This window comes from Grus americana, chromosome 1, assembly GCF_028858705.1.
Source record: "Grus americana isolate bGruAme1 chromosome 1, bGruAme1.mat, whole genome shotgun sequence".
Lineage (NCBI taxonomy): Eukaryota > Metazoa > Chordata > Aves > Gruiformes > Gruidae > Grus > Grus americana.
In genome coordinates this window covers 15,850,566-15,873,644 of record NC_072852.1, presented here as the reverse complement: position 1 = coordinate 15,873,644, position 23,079 = coordinate 15,850,566, and the positions used below count along the sequence as shown (strand labels likewise).

Genomic DNA, 23,079 nt, shown 5'->3' with positions numbered 1-23,079 from the left:
AAGTATCTAAAAATGTGGTTTGGACTGCAAACATCCCTGTAAAATGTTTGTATTATCAGCATAGTCTGTTTCATATTTTTAATTTTATATTTTATCAATCAAGTTTCTTAAATGTACTGTACCTCTCTGGTAGTAATTTAGTATTTTAAAAGAAAAGTAAGAACTATTACCTTTCATTTTGACTATTAAAGCTGCCAGAAACTTAATGAAATAGTACATATAGTAGACTGCAGTATTACCTTGTTCCAGCTTGAAGTGCGTTCACATGATTTACATCTGGACCATACCATACAACTTGATTCATTATTCTGAATAAGATAACTCTATTTCATCTCTCCACAACAAGACCAAAACATATGAAATTAATTGCCCATAGAAATTATTTCTCCAATAATTGTGCAAAAATTTCAGGCTTCTAACATGTTTTTAGTTTCCTTTTAAAGGAACATTAAAAATAACTGATTTTTTTTTCCTGAGCAAGTATTAGCGTTTCAAACAATCGAACTCTCCTACTGAAATGCAAAAGCTTATCACATATCTGTTATAAGGACTGCATTCATTAAAGTCAGCTATCAATCAGTCACAGTAAAACTTTCCTGAAAACACACAACATAATTTGCATAAAGCCCTGCTCACTGTTACCAAGTGCTAGTTAACGAATCATTCCTTTCATTTCATGCTACAGTACCTCATGAAGAATTATCATTACTTAAAACATGAGAATATTTGGAATTCATTACATTTTCTTACTTTGTGCTACATATGCTATGCACCAATCCTGCAAATGCAAACCTCCATTTTTCCATGCAGCTCCTTAGTAATCCTGAGGATCTCCGCTAATATTTTTATACTGACAAGGAACTATCTGACTGAGGTTGTAACTAGCAAAATTAGAAGTCTGGATAGACTGGATAGACTTACTGCATTATGGAATACAAACTTCATTACATTTACTAAAAACAATCTGCAGTTGAAAACAGAAAGCATTTTATAGTTAGATTTTAAACTTAGCATACTGAGATGACTAGGAACAGCTCACATCTCCCGCTCTGCTGACTCCTACGAGTCAGTCATGAGTCTCATTACATCTAGCGGTGGCTTTTACACCCCACTTTCAGATTCATAGTATTTCAAATAAATAAGAGTTAGGTTCTGGGCCTCATGCTTCAGGAGAAAAAGCCCTCAAAAATGAAGCCTAAAGGCTATGATAGGGCAGAACAATAAGGAGAAGCCAAGAATATTCACTTTGAGCGATATGTAATTTGGAGAGATCTGTTACATGCAATGGAATAAGGCAAATAGTCCTCTGAGTCAGCGCGAACCAAGTTAACTTGAAGAATACACAAATTGGCACCAACACAGGCAGGCGCACTCCTAGCACAACACACCACCACCACAGCGATGTTGCTTCTAGGACTCAATCTGCCAGCTCTGTGCAGCAGAACAATGCATCATGGACACAAACCAGTTTGGTTTTGAAAAATACATGGAGATTTCTAGCACGGTTGTACATTTTCTCATGCACAGATGATCACCAAATTGCTGTTTCAGGCTGTCTATGAAGTAAGCAGAACAAGCCTGCGTCAGATTACATTCAGTTCTTGCTTTCAAAGTTCAGTTCTGTTAGGACTAGAATTATTTTCTTTGAAGGAAAAAAGAAAAGCTTAGGTTTTTCATAAATTCCACAGCAACAAGAAGGCTTCATGCAAGTTCTGTGACCTGAAACCTTGGCTGCATTTTGCAGTAAATCTGATAGATTAACCTCAAATTTGTTAAGTCAGTCATTTTTAAAGAAATCTGACTAATGTTGTATTATGTTTTACATGACAACCACCATCAGCATCATGTTTTAACTATTATGTAGACCAATGAAACATGCAACTTTATCCAACTTACCTGATGCCCGTCTAGTGAATCGGTTTATCACTGGAGCTGAAAGAAAACACGACATTTCAGTTAGATTCTTTTTGGAATAGTCTAACACACCTTAAAACATAACAATGTTATGCTTCATTCAAAGTGTGACAACTACAAAAACCTGTTAACTATTATTTTTGTATCTTTATAGAAACCCACGTTAACTTCACACTTAAACTTTTAAGCAGCTTTGCAAGAGATACAGTACATAGTAACCAGTAAGCTTTCAAGACATTTTCAGCTTAAGAGTTACTGTTACTTACTGCTGTTCATGACTGGCTGTGAAACATTTAGATCTGAATTTCTATTATTTATTGAGAGCACAAAAATTGGCATCTTACAAACAATGACACAAGCACGGATTAAAAAAAAAAATTGCAAAAAAATTCATTTTACTTTTGCAAAATATACCTATTAGGAATCTGGCACCAAAGATACTCTTATAGAGAGAAAGACCAATTTGCAATCCCATCTGAAAGATCAACTTTTGCTTTGACTAACCTTTAAAACTCCTTGGGTAAGTCAATAACAACGCCATCCCCGACCCAAACCCCAGTTTTAAGTGCAAATGCCTGTTCTATCATGCCATCTGGGCACATCTGCAGCTGCGGGTGGCAAACACTGGGAGCCAGGCTCCTGTCTTGTTTCCAACTGGGAGAGATTGCAAAACACATCTTAAAGCACACAGTTTTGCCTCTATTTCATTTCAGGTTTACCAGCTTCTTCAAGAGCTACTAGAGATAAAATAAAGAAATAAAGTTTTGTGTTTTGCCTTTGAAATACAACCTTCGCTTCTAATTAGTATAAAACACTAGTCTTGAACTCTACTTTCATGTGATATATTAACTGGTGGTATAAACAGTAAGAAGAAAATCTGAATGACCTAATTTCAAACATGGGCAGCAGCTACATTAAAAATGTATGCCCTTACAGTGCTTATTAATATTCAACCTCAAAAATTACTCTTCATGTTTACATGGAATTGAAAAATGAAAAATATTCATTTTTTTTATTTTATCCCACTTAATTTTATATGGGAGTTATGCACCAGTTCTTGAACATCTAAGCCAAGATAAAGAGGAAAAAAAAACTGCTGAGAAAACAGGAGACACAGTAACAGCTCGAGATGCACACTGACTTTTTTATTCCTTTGGGGAGAAAAAAACAGAGCAAAGCTACAGTTTCTGAACCACAGTCGCTGATGGTTTGTGCAAGTACATACAGCAGTGACAGGTCCAAGTGGCAAGAAATACACTGGGAAACTCAACTACAGCGGTTCAGAGTACTAGTCGCCAGCAAGGAAACCTCTGGTGAATAAGCTATCACAAACCCCAAATATATATATATATATATATATATATATAAGTAAACAAGAGAGTAACATAACCAGCAAAGTTATTTTTAAACATGAATTCTAATTCCCCCCAACAATTTGTCTTTCTATTAAAAAAGAAAAAAAAGAAATGTAGATACATTTTTTATTAGAGCAGACAGCATATTGTACGCAAATACTGTTTTGTAATGCAGGGGGCTGTTTCATTCCTCAAAACTGTTCATTTTGTCACTAGTGTTATGAGCCAAATTCATTTCAGGACACTAGTCATGGCTGCCACCATCAGACGGCTGAGCTGTTATCTGCAGTGTGTAAATTAGCAGCAGTTCTCAGCAGATACGCTCATGTGAAAAAAAAAAATATTTGGAATCTGACATATTTCTACCAAGAAAGCATAAAATAGTGCTCTGCTCCCATTCAAAAGCTTTCCCCAAACTCAGGGAGGGTATTTGGCTTTGACTGTCAGTTCTGTACATCATCTGTAGATAGAAAGATTTAACTCCTCTAGACAGCTACCTCAGCACATTTTACCAACACAAAAAAAATAATACAATGTTAAAAAAAGAACATCTAACACAAAGCTAACATAATTTGGAGACTACTTCTCTTTGAAACAAGTTATTTGGACTGTCAAACAGACAAGTCCTTTTCCAGCTACATACTTCTAAATTCACTCTTCTATTTGGCTTCAGGGAGCTTAATTTATTTTACAATAAATTTTACAAATTATTTACTGTTAGAAAAAAAAAGAAAAATAGCAGGAATATCAGAACTCTAATAAGCAACTACTTTTGAGCTCATGTGAATAACGAGTGTTTGAGCAGCAATCAGGCAAAGCCTTCCTCCCCAGACTGGGATTTTGTGAAGGTCATCCAAATGTGTTACTGGGAGATTTAGAAGCAACACCCACAGTTCTTTGTTATGAAGCAAGCTGAACTACTCTCTATTTCTCTTGTAGCAAATTGCAATTCACTGTTGTTGCCCAGAAAGATGCAAGTGTTAGCTTACAAGAAGGTCTCAGAGAATCATCAGCCCTACAGAAATTTAGCTGGCATTTTCACTATAAAGTGGGTGCATGGCCAGCCAGGTTGCTATGATGGCTGGCAGGATAAGCATAGTAAGGTGGGCAAAAGAAGGTCTAAGAAGCATTTTGCTGGAGCCATAAAAAAAAAAAAGTTGTCTTTCAGACATGTTGGGAGGTGAAAGTTTTGCCTAGAAACAAGTAGACAAATCAATGGCAGAAATATTCAATGAGGGATATTTAAACACTCCTGCTGGTGCCACACAGCATCAGGAGTAGCAGAGAGATTTCCAAGGGAAGAAGGGCTACTTGTTCTGCCTGTGCTTATCATCTTCCCTGGACATCTTTTTTTAGCCACTGTCCTTACTGAGTTTTGGTCTAGGCTGACTCTTAGGTTCGGACCAGGATAACTGTCCTGATTCACCAGACTCATGGGAAAGCAGCACCCAGACAAGACAGAGTCTTGGCATCCAGGTTTAACTGTGAGGGCAGTTTTGAAATCCTGCTCACAGGTCACAGGGATATTGCACTTCCATCTGTGCATTCAAACCCTGAGCTACGCGCAGGCACAAGAAGCGGTGCTTGGTGACAGTCCTTCTCACCCTGCTGCTGCAGCCACTCCCCAACACCCCTGCTCGACCCTCTCCTCCCAGCCACGTCTGCAAGAGGCTTCTGAGGACTTTTGGTGCCTGTCAGCAGGCACAGCGGAAAGCAGAGCTGGCTGTTGGGCTCCATAGGATGCCCAAGGACTGTTCCCTACCATGAGAAACCCAGGCAGCCCTGTCAGCTACCCCATCCTGCCATTCAGTGAGACCCGGGCAGGCTGGAGAGTGGAGAGGAACCAAATGAAATTCAATAAAGGCAAGTGTAGGGTCCTGCACCTAGGGAGGAATAACCCCAGGCACCAGTATAGGTTACAGGTTGACCTGCTGGGAAGCAGCTCTGCAGAGAAGGACCTGGGAGTCCTGGTAGACAACAAGCTCTCCATGAGCCAGAAATGTGCCCTCATGGCCAAGAAGGCCAATGGTATCCTGGGGTGCACTAAGAAGAGCATGGCCAGCAGGTCGAGGGAGGTTATCCTCCCCCTCTACTCTGCCCTGGTGAGGCCATTTCTGGAATATTGTGTCCAGTTCTGGGCTGCCCAGTTCAAGAAAGGCAGGGAACTACTGGGGAGAGTCCAGCAGAGGACTATGAAGATGATGAGGGGACTGGAGCATCTCTCTGATGAGGAAAGGCTGAGAGAGCTGGATCTGTTTAGGCTGGAGAAGACTGAGAGGGCATCTGATCAATACTTATATCTAAAGGGTGAGTATCAAGAGGATGGGGCCAGACTCTTTCCTCAATGGTGCCCAGTGACAGGACAAGGGGCAATGGGCACAAACTGGAACACAGGAAGTTCCAGCTTAACATGAGGAAAAACTTCTTCACTCTGAGGGTGACCAAGCCCTGGGACAGGCTGCCCAGAGAGGTTGTGGAGTCTCCTCTGGAGATATTCAAAACCCACCTGGATGCCATCCCATGCAACCTGCTCTAGGTGATCCTGCTCTAGCAGGGGGGTTGGACTAGATGATCTCCAGAGGTCCCTTCCAACCCCTGCCAATCTGTGATTCTGTGATCCCATGATCCCTGGTAAGACCCTGCGTGCAACACTGCTGACACATGCCAGTTCACAGCACCACTATATTGCAGTGAGGGTAAACTCAGGAAGGGAATAGCCACGTAGGTATTGCCTCAAGCCTATTGAGGTTAACTCTACAGCAAAAATATACTTTATCTTAAAGGTTATAGTGACGTTGTGCTGAGGGTTGGTTGCTCAGAATGACTCAATAAAACAACTTGCTAGAAAAAACCTGCTTACAGTAACTTTCAGCTACACACACACACACCCTGCCATGGACTTGTGCAAAATGTAAAAGGAATAAAAACATGGATTGCAAAAACTCGTCACTGCAAAATCAGGGCTTTTTCCCAATAAAGGGTAAACTGGCATGCAGATAAATTCAGAAAATGCCCGGTGACATTCGATCTTTTTTTACAGTAAGAGAGCAAGCACTGCACCACAACTGAGTAACGTACTGCTGTGCACAGAGGATCTTGTGTCACTCCAATATTAAACATGACTCTTCGCGTTCCAGTTTCTCAACCACAATCGATTATGATCTTACATAGGGGAAACTGAATAAAGACAAAAAAAAAAGATATTATAGTGGTTTGTATCTTGACAAAGTTCTGAATAAATTAGCATTTGAAACTGTGTAAGCTATCGATCCTTACAGGACATATTACAATTGTTTTGCTGTTAGCACTACATGAGAATTCCACTAAGATGTTACCTGCTGGTAACTGAAATTCATGTTTGCAAATCGTTGCTCAGATGTCTATGCAAAAGTACAGTTTTTAAAGTATTTTGGCAATACAGATCAAGTAAATAAACAGAAATAATTGATAAATGATCAAAAAAGGCTGAAGTGGTTTTACATGTATCTATTCACCTAGAATATAAGCTGTAAAATAATCAAACTACATGAGAGACACACTAAAAATACTTCCATCACTCAACCATCTAACCATTGCTCGTTTCCCCACTGTATTTTATCACTCATACAACTTTTTATGAGCATTAAGCAGTCATCACAACAGCCCTGCAAAACAGACCATAAAAAGCACCATAATTTTGTAAGTAGAGGAGGAAATGGGGATCTATGGGATTGTTTGCAGAGCACCAAGACTGAGAAGGTAATGCTAAGAAAGGATCCCTAGCTGGGCATCCTCTACACTGTTAACTTGTTCTGATAGCTTGAGCTGTCTCTTTTTGCAGATTCACAATTTAAGTGCTTAAAGTCAAGTTTGCTTCAGAAACTGTCAGAGATTCTTGTGCCATTAATGTCACCTGGAATAAGCAGCTAAACACATCGCAGACATTAGACATGCAGCCTTCTTAAGAAGCCAGCGACTGTCAGCCTGGGATTTAACAAGAGGTTCTGCTTATCAGGGGCTGCTAAGGACATGCTCAAGCACTCTCGGACAACCAGATCTGTAAGCTGTGCCTTCTACAGGTCTGCAAACCAAGGCAAACACACAACTCTAGGTCGTGCTGCAGAACACATGGGACCCCACGTGTACCCAAGCCAGGGTGAGCACACCCGGCTCCCTGCAGCCACTTTGGTGGACAGAGGCCATCAGGAGACTGCTCAGGCCACACTACGGCAACTTAAGGCAATGCTCTTTTAGAGCAAAATACACAAAACCAAAATGCCTGCTCTGGGTGACGATGGCTGGCAGGAGATTAGTGATTAGTCTTCAGTATTAGTAAAAATCAGAACACTTTCCAAAAGCCCCACTTTCAATTAGCCACTGTAATTTCTTCCCGGGGCAAAGGGCTAAACCCCTTTAAAAAAAAAAAAAATCAACCAAACAAAAAAATTTAATTCAGCCATTACATGTCTCAAGGCCTCAAATTTGGCAGCCCATAGCCAAAAAACCCAGTTCTGTTTACAGAGCAGAAATACCACTAATATATCTGACAGGGTAGACACAAACAGAAATATCTGCACCATAGCGTGTCATCCTTGCGTGGAAGATGCAAATGCCCCAAGTGAGGTTATGAAACAAAAGTCATAGCCAAATCATACATTTTTTTTACCCTATTGAGGGCAAAGCAGTGTTAAAACTCTTAAGCACCTCACTGAGGTCAGTGGGTTAAACGTAGCCCAAATGTCAACAAGAGACTGAGAACTGGCTCTCAACACGCCACACAATTTTATACAGTTTAACTCTAGTGACTTCAGAAGAGTTACTCCTGGTTTACAAATGTTTTTTTGTCACATATCTCAAAATCCCAGGCCAAGTTTCAACTGATGAGCATCGATGGGCACTACAGGCTCCACCTTTTCAGTTCCAAACTCACCTATTTCTCAGAGATCCAGCAACTTTCAGAAATACTTTCAATTATGCCTATTGTAATCACATTCCTATAATATGCAAATTAACATTTGCTTGTCTTCTTTAATAAACAGATCATTAATTATAATGAACTAATCAGAACAAGCAAAAAATCTAAATGAATGCCTCTCTAAAATACATGCTTTAGTCAGACTTATGTTTTTATGTCCCAAATGGATGAAATACAGTTAACTCCCCATTACCCACGACAATGATAGACTGGGACACCATGGAGAACAATACTAGTAATAATTTGGAGCCCCTCTAATTTCCCCTCCACCACAGGAAACTTTTACTTTAGTTCAGGATTATCGCAGGTAGAACGATTATTTCAGAGCACTCCCAGGCTGAGACAGACATAAGAGAATACAATTATGTTAAGGTACCTTCACATTAATAAGACCTCACAAAATCTGAAGGGAGGTAGGACAAGCACCACCACTACCACCCCTGTGTGTGTGCTCTCACCCATGAGAGTCCCCCACGGTCAGTCTCAGCAGGGACATGCCTGCCTCTTCCAGCGCTGCTTTAGGTTCACCACGGCTGGTGTTGAGCCTAGGCTAACAAAACAGTCTCCCCAAAACTAACTCCAGCCAGAAGCCTCTGCGTGCCAAGTTCTGCAGGAACATCATGGGGTCACCTGAGTTGCCCCTGCACAGGGGCAGCACTGGAGCTGGCTCCAAAAGCAGTTCAGATGTGCTTGTGCAGCACTACCAGCCCGGGGAGCAGTGGCACAGACTATCCACAACAGGCAATTTACCAGTGGAGAATTAACAGCTGATTGTATTTACAGTTGGTATCATTCCCGTGGTCAAGGTACACGGTGTTTTCTTGCTTAGAATCTCTAAATATTAAATAGTACTAGAATACAGATTTAGGAATATGATAAAATCAAGCTGTTAAATGAAATTACACAAATTATGTAATAAAACTGTACAATATAGATCTCTCTATTCCTTAAGAAATTAGTTACAGTTGGAATAACTTTAGAAATGGTTCACTTTACTCTGAAGAGCTATTCTTCCTTCTAGTTATCAGACTCTGACTGGTACATTCACTGACAGTTTGAAGAAATGACTCTGACAAAGGAGGGAGTTGTCAGGTCTATGGAGAATGGTTCTCGTCTTTTCTCCGTGAAAGGCCGTGATGGCTGCAAGGAATGAGGAGAGGGGATGAGCCCAGGGAATACGCAACTATTATTCGGAAGACAAACAAACAGTCCTTGCAATATGGTAGTTAGAGCATAGCTTTCTAGATAAGTGTGTTTTAATTTCTGGAAATTTAACAGCAGCAATATTTTAATGATGATTTCCCTCACCAAATGAGCCATCAAAAGATGATTTTTTTTTTATTAAAAGCAAAATTCAAAGCAGCACATAGGCTGGGCCTTTACACAAGGAGAAAGGGTAAATCACAGCCATACAGGTGCATGCTGAGTAACACTCAGCCAAAGAACCTGAAAGGTTAGACAGCATCGCTGTTGCCAAATTTCCCAATAAACAAACCTTAACATTTCAGGAGAATCTGAAGCCCACTCTAAAACACTGATTTTCCTTGGGGAGGAAATCCCACAGCTCCTCAAAGGGTAAGATCTGCACACAGAGGGATCTGGCTCCATCCAAAGAAGGGTGCATTGCTGGGAGGCACTGCAAGTAGAGGCTCTTAGGAAGAGTATGCTCCCTAAGGAATCGTGGCTGCTATGTACTCAAGGAGACAGAATGTATATGTATACATACATTCATACACACAGGCAGAATGCAGGCAGTGAGACGTGAAGTAAACGCATGCTTTCAGGGAGTCCCACAGACAGAGACCGAGAAGCTCAAGGTGAGGAAGAAATGATGCTACAGTGGTATTTACGTGCTACTGGGAGAAAAAAGTGAGAATAATTTGGCTGTTGCAAGAAAAGATGCTGGTGAGAGAAAATAGCTACATCAGATGAGATGCCCTAAGATTTTTTTATTTTTTTTTAAATTAAAAATGATAGGTACAGATTTTAAAGCCATCTGTATCACAACAAATATATACATAATTACTCCTATCTCTGAAGATATTAACACACCTGTAAAAGAATAAAAATATATGGAAACTGGAATATCCTGTAATCCCCATTTTTATAATACGCAACAAACCAAACTAAGTTTACAAGAGGTTGTAGTCCTAAACCAAATTTTGAGATTTTTATTGGCTCTACAGATTACCACTATTCATTTTTCGGTCTGTAAAATGAGTTCCATTTCACTGTAGAACAGTTTCCCAAGAAAGCAGGGAAAGCCTTATGGTCACGATAATTTGAAAACTACACCAGATAATTGCCTTGTGCTCCTTGCGATTTAGCTCTGGAGCTCATATTTCTAGAATTATGTGCTAGTACATTAGGATTGCACCTTTCAAAACCCAGCACCATGCACTTCCAAAGGCTGCACAGGATTCTGTGGTCTCCTAGGATAACTGTCAAAGAAAGCTGAGATGAAGAATCCCAGTAACTTATTTTATTCTTACAAATATATAAGCTATTAAAAAAAAAGGGGCGGGGGGGGGGAGCTGCCAGAAACAGCACAGAAGCAAGTTGCTGCTCTTTACATATTTCATTCCACATACTAACATGTATCTCCCAGGTGATACACACGAGTTGCTATTTAAAACCAAACAGCAAACTCTCCTACGTCACCTCTCTCTGACAAGTCACAAATTATTTCTTCAAAACCCAAAAGCTTGACTTGGTAATTCACATCAAAAAAGCTCAGTAAAATTTTTGGCAAATTAATTCATTGATTATTAAGATGTCACCACACAATAACATGAATTAAATATGTGGATAAATACCTCTGGTTCTGCTTTGCTAAAGATGAAAACTCGGTATCCATTTAAACATATCGCTATGGTATCAGGAAAACAGCAATGTTATAAATGGAGTCCCTGAAAACGTTTAATAAACAGATAATCTAATACACTGTTTCAGGATTTTTACATTATTTCCAGGTTATAATTACGTGTTGATGTTAAACATATTTGTTTTTAAAATGCTACTACAGAGCAGCACACTTTCATGGTCATGTTTTGACATGTACATACAGACAGTCATTATGCCATAAGTTGGCTGGTTATTTAACCTGTCATAACACAAACCTTGAAAGAGAGGCAAAGAAATCTTTCCCACTTTATCAGTTAAGAGATTTCAGCTCTTATGAATAATTGATGCTGCACGTAATTACTAACACTGAAAATAAAAAGATGAAATGCCTGTCTGATGTGTTAGACCGATGACCCAATGCACTGGAATGGGCTGTCACAGTCCATTAATGGGAATGAAATGCTGCTCTTGGAGACCGTATTTACGTCTCCCACCCAAGCAGCTCGTTCGGGATTTGGGCTTTTCTTAATTTTTAAATCTATGACTTCTTTCAGATGAATGCCTCATGTTAGAAAAATTCAATACAGCAATGTCTTCACTTAATACTTTTATGTTCTATCTGAAATATGCATTCTGTTACGCAGTGTCACACGCTACACGTAGCATATTTCTCTTCACAAATTCATCCTCATCACTGCTTGTGACCAGTAACTTAGTAATTATCTCATTAAAAGTAATCAGTCATCCAGATAAGAAAACACACCAAAAAAATTAAAACAAAAAAACCCCACAACATTCACAGCAGTATTTCTAATCCTTAGTTATACCAGAGCCTGCAACAAGTTAATTTGTGCTAGAATTTGTCTAAGCACAGGCTGAAGATGCATAGCTGTGCAGAAGCGCTGACCTGGAGTGCTTGCTGCCCTCACCCCTGAGTTACTCAGTACATGTGATGAAAACTAATGGTGTGTATATGAGAAGATTTCTACCCACCAGAGACAATATATTTCTAAAGCAAAAAGGGAGTATGAAATTAAGCCTAAAAATACCAATGCAATAAACATATGAGGGAGGTCAGTCTTCCCGGGACATGCCCTGGGCTATGAAAACCCAGGCCTTCCCACAGAGCCAAACCCCAAGACCTGAAGCGCTGCTTTAGCTTGGTCACCACCTATAGATCCCATTTTTCTTTCACCCTCTGTTTTGTACAATTTACCAAACTGCCTACTTCTGCCTAGCAGAGTGGGCTGGGGTTTTTTAGTTCTTTTTTTTTTTAACATGATCACTATACCCCAACATCACTTGCGGTAATTTATTACCATCTCCAAGGAATATTCTGCCATAGCCATAGCATAGTTTACAACTGCTACTAAACGCCATCTGATACAAAATGTCAGTAATGCTTTTATCTTCTTACCATCTGTAAATGGCTTCTTTCCACTTGAAATTTCAGAAGCTATTTTAAGAATATTATGGTTATTTGCTTTCTAACACTGCAGCGTAGGCGTTTAGATCCAATTTCATGTTCTTTTCTGCTTTCTAATTTTACTGCCTGAAGCATATTTACTAATGTATGCATGTTCCCAGTCAGAATGGGAGAAAAAGTGGTCATTCTGCCAAAGCTCTACCAGCAATGCCCAAATCAGTTGGGTGGTGCTACTCATCTGTAAAACTATCAAATTGGCAATTTATGTGTCATCAGGCTTCAGGATCACCATCTTGCAAGATGAAGAATAATTTGCACCTGTCCTTGAATCAATATTTCTGTCAAACTGCAAACTAGACCATCCAAGATTTTACAAGAGTGACATGTTCTCCTGCATTCCTGGTAGCCAACAACATCCCCTCCCTATTACACAAACGTGCTTTAGGTTCTTTTTTTTTTTCCTCTTTTTTCTTCTTTTCTTTTTTTTCTTTTTTCTCTTTTTTCTCCCTCTTTTTTTCTTTTCTTTTTTTACAAAATTTTGGCCTACATTTTTTGTCTCTTGACAGTAGCTGCAAGTTATATTTATTACAAAGGAATAACATTGCAATCTTGCTGACGGTAGTGGGCTGGAGAAGACGTCATGACTGTCAGCATTCTTCTCTGAGGGAGTACACCTTTGTGTGGAGTTTATAATTATCTCATCCATTTTATATGGTTTAACAACTGTGAACATAACTGCTTTCTCCCATACACATGCATATTACCCATGTTTAATCCAAAGCCTCAAACCCTTTAAGACTCAGGCTTTCCTATTATTATTTGTGGTTTTGTGACTTTGCCATTAGGTTATTACAACAATTCCTACATGAGCAAACACCATTAAAACTTTCTGAAGTTAAGATTTTATACAAAGTCTCTGTCTGCTTCCGAGTCCTACCTTGGCAGAAACCTGTGCTACAAAGTACCTTGATGAAAAAGTATATGAATATGTACGATCTGCAATTTGCATTGCCTGCTTATTCACTTCCTGGTGAAATTTAAGATTTTGGACTTGATGTGTGTTTTAAAGTTTGTAAAATTTAAGAACATTACATACTTAAAAGGAGTTTCTCTCACATTCATTCTCAGCTGGTCAGAACTAAAATAGACAGTTTTGTTAGCTTCCAGATCATGAAGCAAAGCACATTTTCACACTTCTTTTTTGTTGTGGTTTAACCTGGCAGGCAGCAGCTAAACACCACACAGCCACTCGCTTACTCCACCCCCAGTGGGATGGAGGAGAGAATCAGAAAAAGAAAACAAAAAAAAAAAAGAAAAAGGTAAAACTCATAGGTGGAGCCAAAGACAGTTTAATATGACAGAAAAGGAAGATAATAATGAACAACAACAATAATAATAATAATAAAAAAAGAATATACAAAACAAGTGATACACAGCACAATTGCTCACCATCTGCAGACCACCAATGCCCAGCTAGTTCCCGAGCCATGGTCCCAGCCTCTGGCCAGTTTCCCCCAAGTTATATACTGAGCATGACATCACATGGTATGGAATATCCCTTTGGCCAGTTTGGGTCAGCTGTCCTGGCCATGTCCCCTCCCAGCTTCTTGTGCACCCCCAGCCTCCTCACTGGCAGGGCAGTAAGAGAACCTGAAAAGTCCTTGGCTTGGCGTAAACATTGTCTAGCAACCACCAAAACATCAGTGTGTTATCAACATTATTCTCATCTTAAATCCAAAGCACAGCACTATACCAGCTACTAGGAAGAAAATTAACTCTATCCCAGCTGAAACCAGGACAGTTTTAGAGAAAGGTTGAGATGCACCTCAGAGAGCACAGTGACTCGAAAAAAAAAAAAAGCCCAAACTCCAAGTGCTATTGCTGGAATGTAATCAGAAGAATGGCATTGAGACTGTTTCAGAAAAAATAAAATAAAATACACCACCCCAAATATATATAAGCATCTAAATAGTCATAACCAAAGAGAGAAGCTCTTGAGCATTATTCTGTCCTTAATCCTACCACATAAAGAAGCTTGCTGATGATACCAATGACAGGATGGTGCTTCCCAACTCCAGCATGCTGGCTGACGAAACACCTAACGCAGTCACAAGCAGAGCATATCGCCCATTTCCTGGTCAGACGTCTCACTGGTTTAACAGCCTACAAATAACATACTTCCCACCACTAGACAAATTGTCCCTTGACGGGCAGCCAACAAAACCCGCTAGTGAAACAACAACAAAATGAAAAAGTCCCAGTGTCTTCCCACCAGCTAGGAATACATCTGCTGAGTCACTTAACTTGGTGGCTGACACCTTCCCCAAGCTCAGGTCCCACAGGTCAGCATGTAGTTTCTGAGAATGGGTTTGAGATATTTTGGGGTTTTTTCTGCTTCTAGTAAATCCTTGTACTCCTAGGCTGTAGGTCTGGATAACACCAGTAACATAAAAGCCTGGGCTACCAGAAACCACAGTGTTGAGATTTGAGAGGTTGAGCCAAAGGTTGAAAAGAAAGAAGGAAAAGAAAAACAAAACCAACCAACCAACCAACAACAAAAAGATTTCACTATGCGCTTCCCATATACGTGCAATGCTAAATTAGTGCAAGCAGCCGCCAGTGATTATGGTGAAGTGAATGAAGCACAGCTAGTGCTGGTAGCTGCACTCGCTTCAACACAGGCCTTAGGTGTCCTTGCAATATCTGCTCTCATTTACTCTCGCAAACATGCAGGACAGCACGCAAACATGACTCCAGGGAGAAGGTGGGATACAGATACACCTTTAATAATGCAAGCCTCTACCTCCCTTTCAGATGGTCAAAACCACTACTGAAATCCACAAGATTACAACTATAGAGACCTTAGGCGTGATTCAGGTTGACCATCATGAATGGCTTGATGTGTCAAGGAAGGGAGCAGAGAAGGCCACCAAAGAATCTCTGGTGACAGCAATACTTAAGTGGCTCCACAAATCTTCACAGGCTTAATCCTGAATTAGCTGCACACTGGCCTGTCAACATGGCACCAGCAATGCAGGCGCTACTGAAGACATTGTGAAAACTGCCAGACCAACTGAAGGACTGCAGGTAATGGCAGAAATCCATCCATAATGAGCCACCATGACTTGCAATAAAACAAATTATTGTTCTCCCTATTGATAAAGAACCACATAGACATATCATCCTGTCAATGATGCCAAAAGAGCTGCAGCAACTTATGTAAGCAAAGTTATCTAATGTGTTTTCGTTACCCAGAAGGCTATCGACTGAGGATTTTACAAATGACACTTCCCAAATTGCACAGCTGGCTGTCATTTTCCCCTGAACTGGGCAGGTGAAGAATGGTGGCAATTAGCGATGACTGTTTTCCCAGTAAGCAGGCAGCACTCTTCCTTGTACCCCTTGCCTCGTGATGCATAGCTACTGAACAAACAAAGGGCAAACAAAACGTGGATCATCACCATACTGATCCTGAAAATCTCCCTTGAATGACTAACTCCCAGTTTTGGAACACAAGGCCCCATCGTCAGCTATCCCTCTTCTCACAAATGTAGGCATGCAGAACATGTTGCATCTCACAGCATAATACATAGCACAGTTTCTGTCTTGCACTCAGTCTTGATACAACTGCACAGGCATCTGTATGACCATGACCAAACACAGACCCATGGTGCTGCATGTTACTGTCCCAGTGCCACGACACAAACAACAGAGCATATATATGGTATAATGCCTTCGTTTAGGTTCTTTTTCCAGGCCTACTCTCATCTCAAACTGTTTTTCTCTTCCATGGTAACAACTCAGAACTTCCCCAGAGCATTCCAGGATGTAGCCCAGACCACACAGAACACATATAGAGAATGAATAAAGAGCTCAGTTGGCTAACTTGGTGTGGAGATTTTTGTGCCCCAAAGGTAAAATTTGTGCATAATGATACTAAAGGTTGTCACTTGAGCCCCTTTATAAATCTAGTCTTTATTCTCAAACTGCCTCTTACTGTGTCAGTACCTGTGCCTCGATTATGGAGCCTTTGAGACCAAATAACTAATTTCTCAAGAGAATGGAGAGGTCAAAGAGATCCCACAGTGTGAACAGACCCTACGGACAGGTTAATAGGATATGCCTTTTCTGTCTTGAACCAATCAACTTGAGCAAGAGAGGTGAGGCGTGGCAAAGGAAGCTGCTGCTACCAATTTACTTCAGTACCTTCTGTTGTGTTAGTGTGAAACAGAGATTACTGGTAGCACCTGAACAATGCCCCTCAGGAAAATGGGTGGTCAAAGTACAAATACAAATATCTATCTTCTGTCATTTGTTTTCTTCTTACACCGCAGGAACATTAAAACCATTCTATGAGATGATGTAAAACTAAATCCCATTATGTTTTACAGCTCCATTACTTGTGGATGACATTCAGAAGTGTCTGAGTAGCGAGTAGTGGATTTTTCAGTGCTACTCCATTTTGCTCAATAGTTGGGGTAGCATTTGAAAAGTTGCATCTGTTGTAAGTAAACTTCAGCGTCACAGTCACTTCCGCTCCTATTTTGTTCTGCTCCTGGCTAGCAAAGCTTGAGAACATTGTCCTGACTTCCTTCTGTAACTATCTGTGAGATTCCTACCAGGGGCCAACTTTCCATGACTCTTGATAACAAAGCTCTCCATCAGGCAACAAAATAACTCCTGGCATCGAACAACGGTCTTCCGCCAGAGGGCTTTTAAAAAAAAATAACCTACAGCACTCCCAGTTTGGATTGCCCAGCAAAATTACATTTGATAATGACACCATTACCTGAAATACAGCTAAAACCAATCGTAACAAACGTATGTGGTCATAACCCAAAGATCTCTTCTGTCTAGACCCATCCAAAAAGTTTGACACACACTTTTTCATGTCATCTATTTACTGCTACCTACCTGGGCAGATAATTTGAGATTCAGATACTGAACACAGATGTATACAGAGACAGAATAAAGGCAAATGAACAGAGCTGGAGACCTGGAGTCTTGCTCTGATTCCGCTTTGCAGACATGGCAGAAACTCTTTACTCTGTGTCTGCCGTCCTCCCTCAACCTCCACTGCCTTTCAAGACGTTATTGTTGTTTTAGAGCATGTAAACAGCAAAGGTCAAGACTGCATCAAAAACAGAAAGACAAAAACTAAGGGATGAGTTTGCTTGACTTATTACATGTCAGACTAGCAACTCACACCTACCAAAAAATGTCCTATTCCCCAGGCCATGCCATATTCCAAGGGCAAGCACTGAAAGCTCTTCTCTTGAAGCCAAGTCAACGTGCAAGCAAGCATGCTAAAAAGCAGATAAGATGCCTGACTCCGACCTAGTGGTCTGGATATTGAAGTGTCCACAAAGACGACGGACTGGAGTTTCTTTTTCAACTTACTGGAATATGCATGTTTTACATTATACCTTCAATAGAAAAAAATAAAATCTACTTCTGTAAAACACTTGCAAAATTCTAACATTGCTTCCTTGCTTTCTCTAAAAATTTAAAATAAAATCTAGAACTGCAACAGAAAGTTTCTGAAATTAAAGTACAGTCAATTTCAGAAACTTAGGATTAACAATACTTTTAGCTTCTGCTCCTAGTATCCACATTAGGGTACCAGAAGTGAACACGAGGAGTACTACTGATACTTTTTCTTTTTAAAATTATTTTGCACAAGAACAAATAAGTGAATTCTACTTTTTGTCCTACTAGTGGATTATTTTTTTTTTAAATTGCAATCAAGGACAACTTTTTGTTTTTAAAAACAGCGACACAAGACAAATTTATTCACCCTTTATAGGCTGGGTCTACACGTAATTTTCATTTTAACTGTGACCAGAAAAGCATAGCGTTTAATGTAGGATTCTGTAATGGTTATATGGCAGGAGTCCATATTAATAACCACAAACTGTCTTTTGTATAAACAATTTGGTAAATGACAGTATGCATTAAAAATATCAAGCAATGCAATCTCTTCAGTGTCCAGACAAGACAGTTCTGCATTTGCTTCGTGTGAGGTTGTGCTTGTGGTGATCTGCCCCGGTTGAGGAGGACTGGCTGTTGGGGGTGCAGCTACCCAAGGCCACCTCCAGCACGTCCCACTCCCCACCACAGCTGATCCCTTTTGGGGCAGCCGCTGGCTGGGCAAGCAGCTTTGCCTTTTCCTGCTCACAGGCTCATACAGAGTTTCCACCCCCATCTGCCCCGTGGCTCTGTTCCCACACTCCCCCTAAATGAATTCACGTCCATTTGGGAATACGCTCTTCATTACAGCACAGTATTATCATTATTATTAACTTTACCAGCACTCTCCTATGATAAAATCTGGAAGATGGCAAGCTGGCCCAAATCTATGTAAGACAAAGGCAAAATTCAGTAAAGCCCTCTCAGATTTGGTACTCCTTTTACTGGCAATCTTTGTAGCCTAAATAGGCCGTATAGATTTCCTCTGTTTACAAGAGCTTTGGTGATTATTCAGGTGTTCCTGCGCATTTCAGTGAAAGATAAATCCATTATTTTCTACATTTGGCTAGAAAAAAAATGATGCATCAGATAAAAATTTCTGGCATCAGCTGGGCCCTGGACTCTAGAAACTAGAGGGTTTTTTAAAGTATTGCAGGCAAGCAATGCTACATGATCCCCTCACAACTCTTCACATGCATATTGCTACAAGGTCCCTGATAGATGGCGATGGCAAATACTCCATTTTACCAAGTTACAGCATGTGTTCAGGCATATAGTGCAAACTACTCAAAGGCACATAGCAAGTCTGTGACACATGGAGATTTAACCCAATTTGTCTCAACTCTCAGAGCCCTATTTTTAATTGCTGGATCATTCTTCTTCCTTAAAGGATAATTACCAAAGGAGGAGATTAGAAAAGACCAAACCTCAGCCTTCAGTCCAAATTCCTTTGTCTTGTGTATTTCAACCAGACCCACAGAGTATTTAAATAATTTTTTTGCACAATTTTTAAGTATCTCTTACAGAATCATAGAATCATTTAGGTTGGAAAAGACCTTTAAGATCATCAAGTCCAACCATTAACCTAGCACTGCCAAGTCCACCACTAAACCATGTCCCTAAGCACCACACCTACACATCTTTTAAATACCTCCAGGGATGGTGACTCCACCACTTCCCTGGGCAGCCTGCTCCAGTGCTTGACAAGCCTGTCAGTGAAGAAATTTTTCCTAATATCCAAACTAAACCTCTCCTGGCACAACTTGAGGCTGTTTCCTCTTGTCCTATCACTTGTTACTTGGGAGAAGAGACCAACAGCCACCTGGCTACAGCCTCCTTTCAGGCAGTTGTAGAGAGTGATCAGGGCTCCCCTCAGCCTCCTTTTTTCCAGGCTACACAACCCCAGTTCCCTCAGCCACTCCTCATCAGACTTGTGCTCCAGACCCTTCACCAGCTTTGTTGCCCTTCTCTGGACACACTCCAGCACCTCAGTGTCTGTCTTGTAGTGAGGGGCCCAAAACTGAACACGGTACTCGAGGTGCGGCCTCACCAGGGCCAAGTACAGGGGGACGATCACTGCCCCAGTCCTGCTGGCCACACTATGGCTGATACAAGCCAGGATGCTGTTGGCCTTCTGGGCCACCTGGGCACACTGCTGGCTCATATTCAGCCGGCTGTCGACCAACACCCCCAGGTCCTTTTCTGCCGGGTAGCTTTCCAGCCACTCTTGCCCAAGCCTGTAGCATTGCCTGGGGTTGTTGTGACCCAAGTGCAGGACGCGGCACTTGGCCTTGTTCAACCTCATACAGTTGGCCTCGGCCCATGGATCCAGCCTGTCCAGATCCCTCTGTAGAGCCTTCCTACCCTCCAGCAGATCAACACTCCCACGCAATTTGGTGTCATCTGCAAAGTTACTGAGGGGGCACTCGATCCCCTCGTCCAGGTCATTGATAACGACATTAAAGAGAACTGGCCCCCGTCCTGAGCCCTGAGGAACACCACTTGTGACCAGCTGCCAACTGGATTTAACTCCATTCACCACAACTCTTTGGGCCCGGCCATCCAGACAGTTTTTTACCCAGCGAAGAATACACCTGTCCAAGCCGTGAGCAGCCAGTTTCTCCAGGAGAATGCTGTGAGAAACAGTGTCAAAGGCTTTACTGAAGTCCAGGTAAACAACATCCACAGCCTTTCCCTCACCCACTAAGTGGATCGCCTTGTCATAGAAGGAGATCAGGTTGGTCAAGCAGGACCTGCCTTTCATAAACCCACACTGACTGGGCCTGATCACCTGGTTGTCCTGTATGTGCCGTGTGATGGCACTCGGGATGATCTGCTTCATAACCTTCCCTGGCACCGAGGTCAGACTGCCAGACCTGTAGTTCCCCAGATCCTCCTTCTGGCCCTTCTTGTAGATGGGCGTCACACTGGCTAACCTCCAGTCAACTGGGACCTCCCCGGTTAGCCAGGACTGCTGATAAATCATGGAAAGTGGCTTGGTGAGCACTCCCACCAGTTCCCTCAGCACCCTTGGGTGGATCCCATCCAGCCCCATAGACTTGTGTGTGTCTAAGTGGTGTAGCAGGTCACTAATCATTTCCCCTTGGATTATGGGGACTTCATTCAGCTCCCTGTCCCTGTTTTCCAGCTCAGGGGGCTGGGTACCTGGAGAACAACTGGTCTACTGCTACAGACTGAGGCAAAGAAGGTATTATGACTGGTAGAACAGGGGAAAAGTTGCCCTCAGTTACTATACTGCACCATATACACTCATTTAAAAATGTGGTTAGCGCTAACTTGACAGACCATAAGAGCTTCATCAGGCCAGTCTATGAAAATAGACATGTACATATTTTCTAAAGTGTATAGTTTCATAGGCCCTGTATGTGTCCCTGCATTGTGACCTTAAAATTTCTAAAAGTATTATATATGAACACCACCCAGCTTTAGAGACATTCCAATAATTCTGATTAACATGACTGTTTCATTTATTTCACAGCTCCATAGCCAAATTCTCCTTTTTGCTATCAAAACAAGAGGTTACTCAGAAGTCAGACCACTTGCATAAAAAATGTAGGATTTGACCAATAGAAAACAGCAGTCAAGTAATAATAATTATATATATTATCTTAGAAATCAAAACTACTGATCACCAAAAATAAGTTTTTAAAACTGAGAACTATGATTAAACTTCTTTTTGATACAAACAGAAAAAAGTGACAGTTTTATGTCCGGTGGTGAGTTTTATCTCACAGTCTAACTGGAATTTGTGTGATTTTCTAATCACAGACTACAAAACTTCAACCTTCTTCCCACTCCCTAAAATACAATCAGTTATATGCATTCAATTCCTCATTCTATAAACACAGAAACCAGTGTCAAACATAAATTACACTAAGAGAAGTTATCTTTAGAAAACATTGCAACTGTTGAATTTCTAATACACAATTTATGCAAGAAAAAGTATAAGGCTAGTTTTATAGAGAAAACAAACTTTACTACCTAAAATGTACTCCATAAAAAAAACTCTGAGACGAAAGCTAAATTCATCCCTTCACCTAAAAAAAAAAAAAAAATTAAAAAAAAAGGTTAGTTCTACAGCTCTATAAACTGTTTTGTCCTGGAATGCAGAACACAAGTTAAACAATGTCAGTTCCTAGCCAGAAGTAAATATAAAGTAGAGTTTCCGGAATGAATGCGTAAATCTTCTTGGCTTTGCCTTTACATTTTTAAAACAGTGCATGTGTTTATATTCTGACCTTTGTACATTTTCCAGATGAAAACAAACAAAAAAATATCACAAAGAAATACTTTTCTGCAATAACTGGACTCCTATTACTTTCCAAGTGTGGGATACAGTACCACATAACTGCCATAAGTGTAATAGCAATTATGTTTCTATTGTTGATACTTAGGAAGAAAGAGTGTGCTTCCACAGAACCTGACCTGTCAATTTTAATTTAGTTTCAGCACAAGCCATTCAAACACTGGAAACAAGCAAGAGTAATTTCATTTTGCAAGTGAAATACCAATTCCTTAAAAAAAAAAATGCAATTAATGCTATTGCATGCTCTGTTGCTATTAATTGCTGTCAGTAATAACTACCTCATTTCAAGAAAACTGCTTCCTGCTTGATTTCTTTTGTCTTCGTTCATGGAAAAGTTTATACCACTACATTATCCATCTGCTTCCGAACTTGCTAAACAATTTCAATTAAATTTAACAATGAAGAAAGTCTCAAAGGAAAGTTGTTCCTATTAATTTGTGAAAATTAGCAGCTGATACCAAACTAATATCTACCATGAAGGAAAGGTCACATAAATTCAGTATTGGTCTGCTTCATTTGACCTGCCAACCAGCTAATCAGTAGCAGACAGCTCTGAACATCAGGGCTAGATGGCTCTGAAGCAGGCACTCAGGTGCTGCCCCTCTCTGAACACTGTCATGCGCCTTTAATAATGCGCTTCCTGAATAAAACTAAATGTTGCAAGGGTATGACGCACACTACATGTCATACACCAACTGGCTCTTTCAGGCCATAAAACATGTTTTGTTTTTATCCCAACTGAACTGAACATATAGCAACCAACTAGAATGCTGGAATAACTTCACACTAG

At 40.6% G+C, this 23,079-nt stretch overlaps 1 protein-coding gene across 1 annotated transcript in view; it reads right to left on the bottom strand.

Annotated features, from left to right (window-relative positions):
- PRKAR2B (protein kinase cAMP-dependent type II regulatory subunit beta) overlaps positions 1–23,079 on the bottom strand; it is a 91,046-nt gene that overhangs the window by 55,751 nt on the left and 12,216 nt on the right. The window contains exon 2 of the mRNA XM_054812795.1: positions 1,897–1,932. Within this exon, the coding sequence (XP_054668770.1) occupies positions 1,897–1,932 (36 nt within the window). The remainder of the gene's footprint in view (positions 1–1,896; positions 1,933–23,079) is intronic.